The sequence below is a fragment of the Bacillus rossius genome, chromosome 3 (genome assembly GCF_032445375.1).
Source record: "Bacillus rossius redtenbacheri isolate Brsri chromosome 3, Brsri_v3, whole genome shotgun sequence".
Taxonomy (NCBI): domain Eukaryota; kingdom Metazoa; phylum Arthropoda; class Insecta; order Phasmatodea; family Bacillidae; genus Bacillus; species Bacillus rossius.
Genome location: NC_086332.1, coordinates 68,501,710 through 68,520,251, shown reverse-complemented (window position 1 = coordinate 68,520,251; position 18,542 = coordinate 68,501,710). Strand labels below are relative to the sequence as shown.

Sequence of the window (18,542 nt, the reverse complement as noted above, 5' to 3'; positions counted from 1 at the left end):
GATATTTGATTGTAGTTTAAAAACATTGACACAATACCGTTTTCTTATTTAAATAACTCTTAAACTGCCAACGCTTAGCCTGTACAGAGTGCACGCATGTCGTAGTCTACTATCGGTTTCGATAGCTCGCCGCGTGAGCGCTGATTGTCATGTTTGGTTACGTTGATGCTCGTATAGAGTGCGCGCCCGTCCCATTTATTGACATCGGTAACTCGGCGAATTCTATAGCACATTGCGCTCAGAAACGTATTTTTTGGCCGATTTCCTTCCAGTTTGAAATTTAAAAAATAAAAAATTCTTGGTTTCTCAAAACAAGGTCATTATAGACAGGTAGTCATCAAAACGGTTTTACTGTACATGTATCTGTTTCTTGCCATGTGACTGTAGCTGTTGGCTATGCCATTCCAGTGACTTTAAAATGGCGACAATTGTTGTGGAAAACAAAGAGACATTTAATGTTTTGTTACGTTCTGAGAACAGTAAGAACGTGGTGGTGGTACTACTAATTGTTAGAGCTTGTACAATTGAAATAAAATATGTGTTTTAATGACCAAAAAAAATATAGATAATTTTTAGTGTAAATTCGAAGTGTGACAACATTGTGGTGTTAGGGCCGAGTGTTCAACTAACAGCGAAAAGTAAATAAAGGTGAACAATGTGCCCGAAAATTCATTAGTACTTGTAAGATTTTGTGGGTTCTTTTAAAAAAAAATCGTGAATAGGAGAAATTGTTAAAAAATTCGCGAGTGCATCGTGAATAAAAATAGCTGAAAATGAGTACCAGCATTTTCCCAGCCACTGTGCACATATTTGTAGAATTTTGCGAATTCGCGAGTCGCGAAATTTCTGGGTATCTAGGTATCACCAAAAGATTGATTTTATTTACTTTACTTCTAAAATTCCATATACATATACTAAATTTTGTTTTAATTAGTACATAATATTTAAGTTTAAAAAAAAAATCTTTGACTTAAGATTTATTAAATGAATGCTATATTTTAATACACAAAATAAGGTAATTGGGCCATTCCATAACAAAGTGAGCCTGGAGCAAAAAATTTTAAAAATGTGAATAATTTTTATTATTCAGGGAAATGAGAAGTAAATATATGCTATATTAATTTGCCAAAACAAAAAAGTTGACAATATATTTAAATGTATGAAAGTAATTGGTTGTGTTTTAAGTGTTGAAAGTTGTCAGCTTGTGACACAATTTTTGTTGTCTAGTTTGGCAACATTGTAGATACTTCATTACTTACTTTCAGTGTTCTCAGTTTATTCATAGTGATGTTAATACGTACCTTGTTCTTCAAGCTTCATATAAAGTTTGTTTTGTAAGGTAAGCCATTTTTGTGATATTATTGAAACAAGAAAAGCATGTGCTTAGTTGTCCCACCAGTGACAAAAAACTTAAATAAGTGTATCTTGTGTAACACCCAGTTTAAGGTTAGGGTTATAATGTTGTGAAAGTAAGGATTTAGTTGAGTGAATCATGTTGCAAAAAATTTGGACAGATGAAGATACATAGTCCAATTATATAAATTTAAACATTTTGACCTGTCCCACCCGTGACAAGATCAGTGGCGCTGGTGATACATTAACTAACTGTCAGCTAAATTCATAGATTATACCTATTATTTTAAAAGAGGACAATGCCCTCCTTTTTGACATTTTTTTTCCTAATTGTAATTATGCTAATAGTACAGTAACTCATTTTGCAGTTTTAATTTCAAGTTAAATATTGTAGGTAATAATTGATCTCGTTACTTGGTTTAAATTTGTCTTTAGTCCAGCAATTTTATGAACGTGATGATATCAGTCGCCTGTCACCTGGTATTAGGGATGTCAAATCAGTTAAGGATCCGAAAACTGGTAAAAGACAGCAGCTACAAAAACGTCACATGAATATGACGGTAAGGGAAGCGTATCAGTTATTTAATAATGAAAACCTTGGTGCAGTAAAACTGTCCACATTTTATGCATTGCGTCCCCAGCATGTTATTCTGACAAGTGAAATTCCACACAATGTATGTGTGTGCAAATACCATTCAAATTTCACTTTTCTTCTTGAGGCTGTCGCTAAAAAAGTTCCAAACTTTCCCTCAAATAGTTCCACACTTCTTGAAATAATCTGTTGTGATTAAACAAATAAGAACTGCATGACTGGAAACTGTACTAAATCCATTCATAATCTAAACACTTTAATTGATGAGCAGACAGATACATCCTGCCTTAGAACCAACTGGAAACAGTGGAAATATATAGAAGGTTGCCCCAAACTCATTGAAACTAATGGGACAGTTGATGAAGCACTAAAATAACTTCAATTAAAAGTATTTAAAAAGCATGTGTATATAAAAAGAGCTCAATCACAAGCATTTAAGGATATGAGAGAAATGTTAGATGATGATGATGTTATTTTACAAGTTGATTTTGCAGAAAATTATTCTGCTATGCCCCAAGATGAAATCCAGTCTGCTCACTGGAACCACAAACAAATTACTGTCTTCTCAGCTTGTGCATGGGTAAAAGGAGCTACACGTTCTTTTGCTATTGTAAGCAATGATTTAAGCCATGACAAGTTTTTTTTTATACATGTATAAAAAAATCACAAATTTACTGGCACAAGAATTTGAAAGTTTGAAATACATAAAAATCTTTTCAGATGGCTGTTGAAAAAGATGTCTCCTATGTGAAATTTGAACAGGTTCTTTCTCTGTTGCCAACACCTGAAGTAAAAAACATAAGAAATAGTGTTTTTTATGACTTTCCTTGCCAGTTGGATGTCTATGAACAAACACGAACTTAGTTAAAAAAAAAAAACTTTTTCCAACAACATATTATTTTGGGCATTTTGTTTTTGTTACTACTATATTACTTTGATTATATTATTTTTAATTTCTCACAAGTGTAGAATTTGTAGAATTTGTTCACTGTTTAACACGCAGTTTTTAGTTGGTCTAAAATTGAATTTACTTGATTAATTCTCGTGTCCCACCCGTGACACGGAGTGGTCCCACCCGTGACAGAACAAAGTTGTATATTATTTTCAATATTGGTGTTTTAGCTCCTCCTCTCATGTGGTAATGTTTAGATCAATGCCTCCCATATCAGATTATTATGAGTTCAATTGTGTTACACTCATAAATTCACAGATTTTTTTCCGAGAAACTTGTTGTGTCTAAGGCTATGTCTTTTTTCTGTCCCACCCGTGACAAATGTTTAGGCACTAGTATTTAATTATCAGAAGAAAATTTAAAAGTAAACCATTAACCAATAAATAGCATTGTGATTGTAGTTCACACACTGCAAAAATAATATACAATAAATATTTTTTAAAGCTTATTTTAAATCCCTGAATTAATTAAATGCTGCACAAGTGTCCCACCCGTGACAATGGAATGACCCAATTGAGGTGAATTTTGCTGGATATATGTTTTGCTTACATTTCAATGCTATGCAATGTATTGACTAGTGATGGTTCAAATTCCATTTTTCTCGAATCTGAATCTCGAATCCGAATCCCAAACGGTACCTCGAATCCACCCCTCGAATCCGAATCCAGTTCTCAAGGGTTAATTATAAAATAATTTATAAGTTAAGAGAAAAAATTAATCATTATGCAGAATTATTTAACCTTTTAAATTTTTATTTAAAAAAACAAGGATTTTGACACGGTCTGGATCAAGACAATTCCGTTTTTGGTCACAACATATGTTTCCTGCAGTGCTGAACAAACGTTCAGAGAACACTGTCGCAGGTGGTGAACACAAATATTTTTTGGACAGTTTATGTAGCCTGGGTGAACACGCAGACTGAGTTTTCCAGTATTCGAGAATGTTTATTTCTGGGTTAACTGTAGGATCACGTAAGAATCTGGTCACTTCATCAATTGCTGTAGAATCCGACTTGGTGGATTTAAGGCATTCAGGCATTATCTGTGAGTACAGTGATTCATGTATCCACGGAAATCGGAAAACAAAATTCAACATCCGACGGAACAATATTTTGTAGTTACCAACTTGATATTTGTTTAAAGTCCCAAATGAAGGTAAACACTTTCCTGAAATATTTAATGGAAACTGAAAGGCGCCATCTTGTCTTCAATAGTTTTAGGCCATAAGAAATATTGTTGTGCGTCTTTTAAAATTAAGCCTCACTAAAGCATAGTGATTAATATGCCCTAAGTTAAAAGTGACGGGGTGTTTTCTCTAGTTTACCCATTAAAATTTTTTATATTAATATTAGATATTTTTTATGTTGCTCAAAATGATTGGCTAACAAATTCATTGGTTGGCCATCATGGAATTCTCAGATAATACATATTTTAATGTTGGTAGTCTACACAAACCAAACTTGGTCCTAAAAAAATTCATAAATAGAACGTGTATCAGAATATTTAAAATTGAATTGCGATTAAAATACATGTGTACAAATACAAGTGCATCCATGTTCATGAATATAAAGTAAGTTTCCCAAATCAGTACATGCTTCATAATTTTTTTTATATAATAACGAATTAAAAGTACAATACAGCAGAACCTCGTTAATCCGTGATGCGCTAATTCGGGAATCGGATAATCCGGGACGATTTAAAAGAGAAGTAAAAATTGTCAGCGCTTAAAATTAACGTCACGCGGGGCCGGCGGCCGGCAAACACTACAAGCCATCGCATGGGCCGCCAAACTCTACAACGCTGTTTGTACCGACCCTTTGTGTCGCCCCCCTTTCGTCAAATTTGTCACTCTTTAAACTTGAGGGGGATGTCCTGACTTCTGCTTCCCGTCTCCCTTTGTTTGTTTCCACCCGCCAACGCACGGCAGGCGCCTGGCGAGTGACGTGTCTGGCTGGCATTCGGCTGTACGAGGGAGAGGGGGGGGAGGGTGCAAGGTCAGCACGATATTATCTTTCTCTCTTCGGCTGTTGTAAATGACCGTGAACTAATGGCTAGGCAGTGCTGTATTTCTTTAAGCCGAGACACTAATTCGAAGACGGCGGGCCCTTACCGTGAACGGCCTTTACCCAGCTGCACGCCGGTGTCTGAGAAGCTTGACAAGACCTTCCGGGCTTTTAATCGCTAGTCCGTGAAATTTGGTAATCCGTGATTATCTCGGTCCTGACCATCACGTATTAACGTGGTTCTACTGTACCTCAATAGGATGTGTTCCAAGGAAAACGTAAACAGGCCAAGTAAATTGTAAGCATTTAAGTTTTTAAAGTACTACATTTACATCAATATTTTTTCTCGAATCCCGAATCTTTTCCCTCGAATTTTGAATCTTTCGAATACTAGAGATTCGGTGGGATTCGAGGATTCGAGGATTCGACCAGCCCATCCCTAGTATTGACTTTAGAGGTGGGACGATACCACATTTTCGATACTCGATTCTGTATTGTTTTTTCAGTTCGATACTTTCGATACTTTCGATACTCCAGGGAAAAATATTTTCCCATTAAGTAACAATTCTTACAAATAACATAAATTAGTTTTAAACTATATAAATTCCCTCTTTATTACAAAAATACAAACTGCAAACAACTTTAAAGACTTGAGTATAAAAATCAATATAAAAAATAGAAGTGAAATACAAAATGAGAAACAGTGGCCTTACAAAATGTTATGAAGTCACCAAGCCAAAATTAGAAATAAAAAAATTAGGCTATTGTAAAAAGAAAATCAGATATGTTTGCTGGTTTGTTTTATTTTACAAACAACTTTATGCAACAGAACAATTTTCAATAAAATTTTAACTTAAGAAATGTAAATTACAAAACAATCCGATCGTAAGAAAACAATAACAAACGGGTATATTCAGTTCTAAGATTAATGAATGCACAAAATAAGAGATCCGTGCCTTGGTAAAGCACGTGCACCATTTTCATAATCATTGCTAGTTTGCGCCACTAGTCTCGCTTGGGATGGTGCTGGCCATAGATGCTACTAGCGAAGTGCACAGTCTTCCTGATACTATCCATATCTATGGTGTAATAAAGTTATTTTCTTACGTTTGAAAAGGTAAACAATGAACGTTTTTCAAAATAAAAGCATTAAAACGTAGTTTATCAGGAGGAATATAACAAAAAAATTTGTGCATTTCAGGACTTTTCCGCTTCGTAAAAACGTATGAAACGGGATATTAATGATTTTATAAGTGCATGGTCCGGGAAAGTAAACCATTCTAAATATAGTACTTCCGGCGGGACCAAAATCAATCGGCGTATGACACGGGAAAATGTATAAAACGGGAACGTATCATCGAGGTTCTACTGTAGTTGTATCTTGTTCGATGGTGACTCAACACTTAATTCAATATAAATGAACAAGCATTCCAGTATCGAAAAAATGTATCGAACTTACAGTTTCGATACTCGATACTTTACGATACCGTCAAGTATCGAAGGTATCGAGGTATCGAAGTATCGAAAATCCCATCACTAATTGACTTCCATTTTGGTGTTTAGCTGTGTATTGACTCTTATTTTGGTTTGAATTGCTATTCACCATACAATATTGCCTCTAATCATATCTTACCAAGCATTATTTCTTTTTAAAATCTAATATTTGCTAACAGGCTCCAGTGTGTGACCATGGTAGGGGAGAATTGATTGATTGTTTTTGTTTTACGGGCGGCTACATTGTCATAACTACCCCGAGTCAGAAACGTTGACTTAAACAAGTGCCCAAAGCTAAGACCTATGCCATGTTGCCCCCATGAAATTTAAAAAACAGGAGCTGTATAGGCCAAGTTATAAAAACCAGGATGTGTACCTTGTGGTAGAGCCGCCACTTGGCGTTGACCTGCTCCAGGCTGCGCAGGTTGTGGGCGAACACGTTGATGTCGGGCTGCAGCAGGGACCGGCCGTATGCCTGCAGGATGGCCAGCAGCTGGTCGCGGTGCTGGGGGGAGTCCGCCCCGGGGCCCGGCTGCTCCAGCACTGAGCTGCGGTAGAAGTGCTGCCAGCGGAACACCAGCACCGCGTGCAACACCGCGAACAGCTGCAGCTTCACGTCGGGAAGCTCGCTCTCCCGCACCTGCGGGCACCACTCGTCTGTCCCCTCTGTCCCCCAGTTGCAACACTGCCCTTTACTAACCAATCAGTTAACTACTTTCTCCCTACCGGTGTACACGTAGATTGGGTTGAGTGCAAATTTTTTAGTAATAAAACCAAAAATCAGTGATGGGCCGGTCAAATCCTCGAATACCATCAAATCCTCAGTATTCCAAGGATTTTACATACGAGAAAAAATGATTCTATGAAAAATACTATAGGAAATGAAGATAATTAAAAAATTCAGTAATAATGATCTCTGAAGTTTACCAATTCCATTTTTTTCTTCATAACCATCCTCTTAACTATCCTCTTTTGTACTTTTACCATGTAATTATTAAAAAAAAATTACAACATGTATTGATTATGGAAACATGGTTTGTGAAACAAACCATTTTAAAGTGTAGAATGTTTCAACAACATAGTTAATATTTTTCATTTATTGTAATTATTTTAGTTTTGACTCTTGACACCTAGAGTCGGATCTGAAGGATATATTCAAGGTACTCTCTGGAATCCGAATTCGATATTTGGATTTGAAATAATTGGATCAGACCTAACAATACCAAACATTTTGATAACCCATTGGATAGAGATTTCTACGTTATTTGTAAAATAAGGCACGAATAAAGGAAAAAAATGTTTAAGGAAGAACTTGGTTGCTACAAACATATAGTTCTGAGATTCTCTCTGCCTTTGACATATTTCACAGACTTAAAATGGCAAGTAGGCAGACAGCAAACCACTTAGGTACTTTTTTTTTGGGGTAACAAGAAGAAAAAAGTATGTGTATTTTAAGGTATAATTATTTTTAAAATAAATCATTTGGTTTCCTAGATACATGCCAATATAAATGGACACTGTGAACATCTTGCTTAGTGTTACGGATCTTTTTCATGACAATGAGATAGGGAGAGATAGATGCATTAGAAAGGCATAAGGCATAACATGTCTCCTTCCGATTTTCTTGCAGGAATCTACAAATAAAATAAGTGAATATGAAGACGTAAGACAAAAAAGATGACATTATTAGTAGTTGAAAGTATTAAATATCAAGCTTTTTATTAAAAAAAAAACCTTTTTGCCAGAAAACAAAATGTGCAAGTTGACTGAAGGTTGGGAGCGCACCAGGGGGTATATGTGGTCGAGGCAGAGTGCGACGGTGCCCGGCACGAAGCTCTTGAAGGCGGCTCCGGGCTCAGCCATGACCAGCTGCAGGAGCTGCAGGAACTTCTCTATCACTCTGGTCCCCGCGCCACCTTCCTGCCCCAGCGACGTGCGCACCTGGTCCCTGCAAGCCACCAGCCCCTGGCTTCACAGCACCAGCCTGGCCAAGGCAACCTCCGCACCTGCCCAACTGTTTCCATTAAATCTTATTGGCTTCATACATGTTCTACGGTTTTCATTTAAATTTTGTGAATGAGTTACACATGCTGGGTCTATTAGTAATGAATAATCAAAAAGATGATTCAATTTGAAATGTCAAAGGACTAGAAGACCCCAAAAAAAATCATTTTAAATTCAGTTCGTTTTTGCCATTTTGGATTTTAATATCAAACCACAGCTTGCAAAACAGTGGCTGTATTTAAGCCCATGCGAATATTCAAATTTTCAAATACCAATCAAATAGTTTTAGATTTTACCTCGAAAACTTACACTTCGAAATAGGTAACAAATATTTGTTTGCTTGTTTGCTTGACATAGCCTCGTGAGTTTGTCGTATACCAACATTCACTGTTGAGGTTAAGCCATTTGTGCGATATAAATTCTTTACTTGATATTTTAATGGTACTTCATTATTAAAAACATGAAAAATAAATGAAATTTGAAACATGCAACAAGCATTCAAAGTATTCAAAGATTTTTTCACTACTATCTCGCTAAACATAAACGGAAAGATCGTGAGAACTATTCAAAACACTGCATATTAGTGACATGTCAAAAAAATACTATCTGGATTCGTTTTGTCACTATGTACCAGAAGAGGGAAAAAAATAAATAAACAACAGCAATTAATTATGAACTTCAACACCACAAAACACAGACACGCCTTTGTTTCAACGGCATATAAAATGATAACCACAATCAATCTAACACCATACAACACAGCAGCAGCTTAAGTGCTGAATGTATCTATGACAAAACAGATGTTAATATATAAAAAAAAACAGATTCTGAAAAATAAGTCAAATAGGAACTGAAATGAAATGTTGATTCGTTGGTTAAGTTAGGTTGACTGCATGATTAAAAACACAAAATTTTTCTGTCAAATTAAAGTTTTTTTAACAAAATTTTACCAATTATTATTAATTCTCATTCTTAATATTCATATTATAAATTCATATTCGAGAATCATTTGATATGTGTATTCAATTCAAACTAAAAAACTGATACTCACACAGTCCTAGTTATAATACATTCTTATAGCTCAACATGGCATATAGTTTAGCTGAGGACACTTGAAGTCAATGTTCATAGCCTATTTCATGTTGGCAAACCTTTTGTTTAAATAGTTACAAAAATTACAAAAAAAAAATTAATATCTAATAGGTTAATTTATATATTTTATGCTCCTTCTAAGTCTTAACAACTAGGTATAATCTCCACACCTTTTACTGTGATTTTATGGTTTTCTGATTTTTGATCGAACTCAAGTACATATAAACAATGGAGAGTATCACACATTTTATTTACAGCAATTGAAAAGTATACTTAACAAATTTAAGTTTCGCAAGATTGTATAATCTTTTTAGAAACTGATTTATTCAGCAGTTGGACATTTCAAGCTTTTGTGGACAGCCACTGCCTAAGCCTTGGCAGTCTACAAATGTCCAAAAGGCCATGGGTTGGCCACTACTGCTCTAGTGTAAAAATTATGACACTTGTCACTTGTGTGAAATAATCAACTGATTCCTCAGACTAGAGCCTGTTAGTACTAACCAAACAGTAACAATATAACAATAATAAAATGTTTTGTAAACTATTATTCACATGTCAAAATTTTGGATGAATATATCAAAACTCAATCACAAAAAATAAAAAATAAAAAAATTCGTGGAGTAGTAACACTTAAAACATGTTACAAGGAAAAAAAAATAAAAATAGGGAAATATTAATTTACTTTAACTTGTGTATACTGAACCCTAAACTCTAAACATTCCAATTAACAAGTTTCCTAAGTTTTTCATAGAAAGCATGATTTTATATTGTAAGAAATGCAATCGGAATGCGAGCAAAAAGAACGGCGTAACAAAGCTGCTTAAAAACAATCTTTTACTTTTTTCTGCACACAATCAAACTAAGTGTACAAATTTCAGGTCTTGATAAAAAAAATTGTAAATTATGTTATGTAAATCACTGTCATTTTTTATAATAAACAAAATTAAATAGACCAGCACGAAACTATCTAGTACTATTCGCAGACACTTGCCAATTTTTATGATAGAAAGCTCAAACTTTTTCAGAGACAATTTCCAGACGATTCATGTGTACAATTTCCAACTATTTATATTTAAGGTGTGATGATAAACTGAAAATAGGTATCAAAAAACAGACTGCAAGTGAGAAAAATGCTGCTGGAAATTAAACATTGACTTTCAACACAGTTACTGTTTTTTTTTAGGGTCTTTTTCATGTTACGTGACTAGTCCTTCCATTCCGTGACCGGCAGACACCCTGTGGGCCACCGTGCTGCGTGAGACAGGAGATGCGAGATGTGGTACCTGGTGAAAACAACGAGGCAGGTATGCACAGCGTGCTCGGTGAAGGACGCCCCCAGCTGCTGGGTCAGGCCGGAGAAGGCAGCCAGGAAGAAGTTGAGGATGGCCTCGCAGATTTCTGGCGAGTGCACGTACTGAGGGAACAGCTCTAGAGTTTGCTGGATGTTCCCCTGAAACAAGATGACAGCCAGCTTGCTCACCTACCTGCTCTACCCCGATTACACTTATGGTCATATTTTTACATCTACTTTAGGGACATGCTCGATGCATCAGTGAATTGTCATTGAATCTAGAATTTATGAAACCAGGAAATTTAACCTATTTATTTTGATTAAAATGTTTGTAATTATTTGTCATTGCATTTGAGCCTACAGTTATATTTCGCAAGTTATCTCTCAACAACTGCAAGTGATATGAAATTATTTAAAATTCTGATTTTGACCTTAATCATCCAGAAATTTGATTTCAACACAATATGTATGTACAGTGGAACCTCGATGCATGGATCCCGCATCTAACATTTTTCCGTATCAATTGTTTGTTTATTCTGGTCCCTTCAATAAGCCCACATAAACAACGTTAAATAATCCCGTTTGTGTCGTTTTTGAAAGTTTGTTTTTCCTGTATTGATTGCTCAAAATTTTGGAGCGCGCCCTTTGTTTTTCTTGTATCGATCGTTGAACAACTCAAGATGGCGGCTAATGTACTTCTACAATTGATAGTTGCGCTTTTACCTCATCGCTCGGGCGGTATTTTTGTCTTGTTGGCAACACTACGCACGTTTTTTTTATGTATCTCGTCATCTTTGGTCTAATTCATTTCTGTTTTGTTTTATGTATGTACCTGTAAACATTTTTTGGCACGTGGTCACGTGAAAATACAGTGCATTTGAAAGTATTCAGCAGCTACATGAAATATATTTTAACGTTTTTATTGTGACCCTGGTGATGGCCCGACCGAAAAAAGTAAGAAAACTAGACGAGAGGTTAAAGATCGTCGAAGAAGTGGAGAATAATCCTGGCGAGAAGAGAGTAGATGTTGCTAAACGTCTCGGAATTCCACCTTCTACACTAAATTCGGTCTTCAACAAATGTAAAGAAATACGTGCGCAAGTCAGCAAATACGGCCTATCAAGTAAAAAAAGAAAGACTGGTAGGGAATCTAATTTCCGTGAAGTTGAAGATGCACTGTTTAAGTGGTACCAGCAAGCAAGGGCTTCGCATATTCCCGTTGATGGAACAATAATAAAAGAGAAAGCGATGCAAATCGCACTGCGATTAGGCATAAAATTTTTCAGCGTCAAATGGATGGTCTACAAGGTTTAAGGAACGTCATGGCTTAGTCTCCAAGAAGGTCTGCGGGGAAAGTGCATCAGTAGATGAACAGGTCACTGGTCGTTGGTTTGACAATCTTCCGAAGATCCTTGAAGGTTATGAACCTCGCGATATATATAACGCTGACGAAACAGGCCTGTTCTATAACTGTTTGCCAGAGAGAACACTTGCAGTGAAAGGAGAAAATTGTTATGGGGGTAAGCATTCTAAAGACAGACTAACAGTGGTGTTGTGTACCAACAGTGACGGTTCCGATAAGTTACAGCCAGTTGTAATTGGGAAATCGAAAAATCCTAGGTGTTTAAAGAATGCAAAAATGCTTCCAGCTAAGTATAAATCAAATAAAAGTGCAGGATGACTGCAGATACATTCACTTCATTTTTGAGGGCGTTGGATTGCAAAATGGGTTCTCGTTGCAGGAATATTCTGCTCTTTATTGATAACTGTGCTGCACATCCACTAGACGTTAGTTTTTTGAGAAATGTGAAAGTTGTCTTCTACCCTCCAAATTGCACTAGTATTTGCCAGCCATTGGACATGGGTGTTATAAAATGTTTTAAACACCATTATAGGAGAATGCTAGTCCAGAAAGTTGTGTGCCTGCTGGACATGGCCACTGAAGGCAGCACTGTGGGACTCAAGTTGAATGTGCTGCAAGCTATCCACTATATTGCTGCAGCATGGAAGAAGGTGACCCCCACAACTTCACAAACTGCTTTGCCAAGTGTGGTGTTGCAGGTGGTGCTCTAGCTTCTTCAAGTGATGTTCAGGAAGAAAATGGTGAAGATTTTCATGGTGATTTCGAGAAACTGGACACACAGAATGTTGGCTATGACACATATGCAAGAATTGATGAAGAAGTTGCTACATGTGGTCCTATTCAAAGTGTAGAGGCCTTGTGTGACACAGCTCAAGCTCTCCAGGACAGCAGTAGTGAGGACTCTGACACTGAACCAACACAGACTGAGGTGGTCCCGTCATTTGCTCAAGCACATGCTGCTTTCGAAACAGTGCATTCTGCTATTCTTGCAAAGTTAGTGACACAGATCAGGACACTATTTTGCAAATGGAATCAGTGATGTTCCATTTGAAAAAAAATACCAACACCAAACAAACCTCAATAAAGGATTTTTTAAAGAAACATTAATACATACATATCATTTGCAGTGCATAACATTTTTCTGTGAATGTGCATTTTTTAGGTGGTGACTTTCTGGGCTTGGATTAGTACTATGTAATATTTTTGTGCTTTAATATATGTACATAGCTAAATACATACATTTGAGGTATGCAAAGTAAACTGTAATATATATTATGGAACTTGCAAGACGTATACATAATGTGAAATTTCAGAAATTCTTAATTTATTAAAATCTGTTTGTTGTTACTATTTTGTTTTGTTCAATTTGTGAATTGTGTTAATTGATATACATATGTATTTTGAAATTAGTGATCTGCTTAATTTAAAATAAAACTGATTTAACAAATGATTACTATTATTTAAAATTTTTATAATGATTTTATGTATAACAAGCTTGGAAACCATTGCTTATGCATACATTTACCGAGGTCTGTAAACAAATCCCACATCTATTGTTTTCCTGCATGCATTGTTTTTTATTGCTGGTCCTATGAAAAATGATGGATAGAGGTTTCACTGTACCTACTGCATATTATAATAGAAATGTCACCGACATTACAGGAAAATGAATTAAGGCTTTCCTATCTTTTGCTATGTAATTGTTTGTTGATCTTCTATGTGTTGTAACCATATATATTGCAAAATTGTATTAACAAAAATTAAAATCGAAAATTTTTGGATAGACTGTATTTTTATTACCACAACAAATCATAATCAGAACAAATATCTGGATTAACTGTTCAAAAGTGGATCTGTACATCCCCAACATACACATAAAATAAAAAAAATTAAATATTTACACATAGCTACTGTTAGGGATAGACACGTTGAGCTTACACCCAGAAATACTGCTTTATTTCCATCTGGAATAATCGTCTCCTCTGTGGTGTGCAGAGACTTCTTTGCCAAAGAGAGAGAAGTTTTTCATGGTTTGAAAGAAATCAAAAATGTGCTGTGCATGTTAAGAAAACATTATACAGTGAAAGATCATTAATCCAGCATTCTCTGGCTCAGCACATTCTGCAGTCCAGCACCAATCAAGCAGAACATTCAGATATTTTAAGGTGGATTCCGGCTTTTGTTCTTGACCGCAAAGTTGCGTTACTGTACTGCCTGCACTTTTAGTTCATCAAGCGTTCATTGTTACTGTCTATTTTCATTTCAATACAGAGTTTCCTGTTTTCTCATGAAATCATTTCTCATTTCACAATTTTTGGTCCATTAAATTATTGTTAACGTTCAATAATTTTCCGCGGTCCCAAAGGTTCCAGATAAAAAACATATCACTGTACTAGTGTTCCAATTTCACGTTATTTTTAATATAACGGCATTAAGCCCAGAACGAGGAAGATTGTTGTTCCAAATAAAACTGGAATAATTTCCAACAGTCCTGTGCACGCAAAAAATGAGTGGGCTGCTTCATTGAAGCTAAATATCATTCAGCATGCAGTTCAAGTTCTTTAAGTTTAAGATTTTTGAAATTTCCCACTAAGCAAATTACAGTAGAACCCTGTTATAACATTATTCACGAGGTAATATGGAAAAATCATTATAAGCAGGAAATATAAATTTAGCACTTGTTAGTGTTTCACTTTTTACCCATGGACTAATCAAGCTGTGTAAACAAATTTAATGTTAAAACCACTGATCGGTACACTCAATGCTTGATTTTATTTGTCTTTAAAGACACACTGCCACATTTCTATAAAACTGTCTTCACGATTCATGACAATGTTTAAGAATAGGAATGCCTATTTCCAATTCCTTCACTACTACAAAATGTGTAATTTTGGGATTCCTACCTACAAATTAAATAAATTATAATTTTAATCACCAATTGGTTTTTTTTGCCATCGTGGAATAGTTGGCAAGCTAAAATATTGTCAAATTACGTACGTACATGTGAAAACACACTAGAATGGAAAGGAATGGAAGGATTTGTTATCTTTTTTCAAGATACGGGTGCCAACAAACACATAACTGGGAGCATTATATACCTTCAATACATAGAATACACAACGTTAGCCAGCACTAACATGTAGCACCAGTGTTCTGGTACTCTTACATATTGTTTTTGTTTACAATTATATTTGAACAATCTACATCTATGGTATGACAGTGATTGTATACCAAAATGTACGTAAAGTGTAAAGTAAACCTTTTAAAGGTTTTTATGTTTTTAAAACTTTTTTTTTGTATTATTGAATTTTAGAAAGCAAACGTTATAAGCAGAAAATGCACCATTTTGGAAACTTTATATGCAGGAAATAAATACATTGTCCTTATGGGGAAAATGGCAGGACTTAAATATGACAAAAGCACACTCATTATAAAAGGGTTCTACGGTAGCTGAAAGTTACACATGATCGTAATGTATATCAGATTCCATATTTGTTATTTTATTTTATTTTAATTAAATTTTTATCATGGTAATTCTTTCTAGTACTTCAATTATTGTTTCAACTAATGAAATGAGTCTACAGCAACAAGACTTCCTGTACACGGCTGAGCATGCAAAGACTACAAATAAATAGGAAGGTCCTCAGAAATATCTGCTGGTGTATTAATTGAAGGACAGTATGACTAACTCCTGAGAAACCTGAAAGGCAGGCAAGAAGTGCAAAAATCGTGAAACCAGCACCCTCCTCTCCCCATCCCCTCCCCTTCTATCCCTACTCAGCAACCTTCACCCCTCGTCACCTTTTAGTCCAGTTTAACACTGGTGGCGTTAGAACTTTTGTCAAGTTACACTGAATAAACGAACATCTCAGCACCATACAGTGGGTGTCAGGAACAGTTACATTTCATTGATTAAGGAAGCGATGCTTACATGGATGGCGGAGTAGAGCATCTTCCTAGAGGCGGAGCAGCCCTCCTCACGAGCGATCTCCACCATGTCACCCAGTAGGTGCAGCGTGGAGGTGATGGCGGGGCCGGCCTGGGGCTCCGGGACACGCGCGAGCCGACCCAAGTCCGCCCCACTGGCCTCCAGCAGCCCTAGCAGCAGCTTGTGGCGCTGGTCCCATTCCTGGGTTGCCACCCCTGGCCACGGCAGCAGGACCATAGCACATAGTGCCCGCTGCACCAGGCGGTGCGTCTGCACAGACCATTACCCACCCTCATCACAGCCTGCTCCTGTTTCTCTGTAAGCCCCGCTAGACACTTCTCCATCGACACATTACCACACACCTTCCAGAGTCTAAGAATTTGTATCTATGCAGCATGAATGTGTAAATGCTACTTAACGTCTAGTCTTCCCACACAATTTTAAATCAATGAACTACCTTTTCTGATTTACAGACTGATAGTTTGAGTAAGCATGAGGAAACACTATTTAATAGACCTGGCAAATGGTCCAAGCTCACAGAAAAATAAGCAAGACCCACTGCAGATGCAAGAGGCAGTATGAGCTAGGAAGACCAAAACATAGTGGAACACAAAATTCACAAAAAAATGAACAAATAAGATCATTTTTAAATTTTTTTTTTGAAAAATTTCAATTTTTGAGCAAATTTTTTTTTTGGTACTTAATACAACTATTTTCACGAGTTCGCCGATGCCATTTCTGAAATTATCACATGGTACATCATTGATTTGTAACATAGGAAACAAGTTTAGATATCTCGAACATAGTGTTTTTTATATTAAAGCAAAAATCAATAGTAACAGCGCAAATGTGATACATATGTTGCTCTTTGTGTTGTGATTACAACACTAAGTTACACATCTTAGGTTATTTGATGAAAAAGTAGGATGGCATTGATAACAAGATAAGATACTACATATTTACTAATGATACCTGGTTTCATAGTACTTTCCTTTTATTACGTGATCTGACACTAAAAAATCTGTCTTTATAAAGTAGAGAAAGAACTTTGTTTCCTCAAAAACATTGGAAAAAATGTGAGAAATAATATGATATTAACTTATATTCTCTTTTTGTTTGCAATTTGAGACTGAGTATTTTTATAGTTTAGACCAAGAAATGATTGTTAATAGTATGAGAAGACATTTTACAAGCTGTTTTTAGTACGTTCAGCCTGTGTGTCTGCTTGATAAAATTTTGTTGATTTTACAACATTTAGAAACATAAACAAAGTGAATATACTGGCCTTTTTTTGCCAGATGACAGAAGTTGGCGGGCTGCTTTATTTAGTATTTACCTCATGTCTGCATGATTCAACAGTAAGTTATCTTAGCTTGGCGTTTGAATTCTAAGAAGGTTATAGATAGGATCATGTATAGATGAAGATCTTATTTTTTAAAGGACTGTTTGGTGGAATAGTTTCAGGAACTTAAACTTGCCAATTCATAACAAAAAAAATATTCCTTCAGTTTAATCCACGGGCTATAGAAAAACAATTTTACGGAGAGAAAAAAAAGGGGGCAATAATGAATATTTTACCAAATATTTGAAAACAAATAAACTTTTTACACATATTTTTCACACCGTTTTGCACTGCTGTTGCTTTATTTTAACAGCACTTTTGGTCAAGCTTATTTAAAGTTTGTTGGGGTGGTTAGTGAGAGCTAAGAGAGCTAATGACGCTCACCTGTGGCGGCAGATGCGTGAGGGAGTGAACGGAGTGGTAGAGGTCGCGCATCGCCTCCAGCTCCCAGAGGCGCGGGGGGCGCACCGTGGAGGTGAGTGTGGCCAGCAAGTGTGCGGCCGAGTGGCACAGCTTGGTCGGCTCTCCTGGGGTCGTGAGCACATCGACCACTGCGCTCACCACCACCTGGTTCACGCCCTGCCGCACCCAGTGGCACCACGACTTGAGGGCGGCCAGCACTTGGGCGTACCTGCGCTGGGCACCACGCTACCTTACCACATGTTTCGAAAACCAGGGTGAACCAGTTTTTAATAGCAAGTAAAAAACCTAACTTAACTGCAGCCATGAAGTGACTCCTACTGCAATGATGCCCTAAAAACCAAAATCCAAAAGGGCATTAATGAACCCTTAAAGAAATGAAATGATCTCAAACCCATAATAAAAGAGAAATGGTGTGCTATGTTGGAAAGAGTAGGAGAATCTTGATACAATAAAGCTCGTCATATGGAATCACGAATCAGATATACCCTGAATGAGATAACAATCATGAAGGGGACAGGTAAGTTTCCCAAACATGCAACCAAAATATTCTAAGAAAGCCTGCTAACTTGATTTGGTTCAATTGATGGTGAATGCATTCTGAAGATTATTGTTTACAATACATCACACAGTAACCTACTAAGGTAGCAAGAACAAGAACCCTTCTGCACTGTATCACCTAAGCTGGTGGGCCAGGTAGGGTTGGGTA

General features: G+C 36.4%; 1 protein-coding gene across 2 annotated transcripts in view; it reads right to left on the bottom strand.

The window, feature by feature from the left end:
• LOC134530850 (exportin-6-B-like) overlaps window positions 1-18,542 on the bottom strand; it is a 97,356-nt gene that overhangs the window by 20,430 nt on the left and 58,384 nt on the right. For both annotated transcript variants that reach the window (XM_063366107.1, XM_063366106.1), the window contains exons 13-17: window positions 17,798-18,044; window positions 16,075-16,341; window positions 10,773-10,939; window positions 8,179-8,341; window positions 6,770-7,033 (exon numbers count right to left, since the gene is read on the bottom strand). In XM_063366107.1, coding sequence (XP_063222177.1) covers window positions 6,770-7,033; window positions 8,179-8,341; window positions 10,773-10,939; window positions 16,075-16,341; window positions 17,798-18,044 — 1,108 coding nt within the window. The remainder of the gene's footprint in view (window positions 1-6,769; window positions 7,034-8,178; window positions 8,342-10,772; window positions 10,940-16,074; window positions 16,342-17,797; window positions 18,045-18,542) is intronic.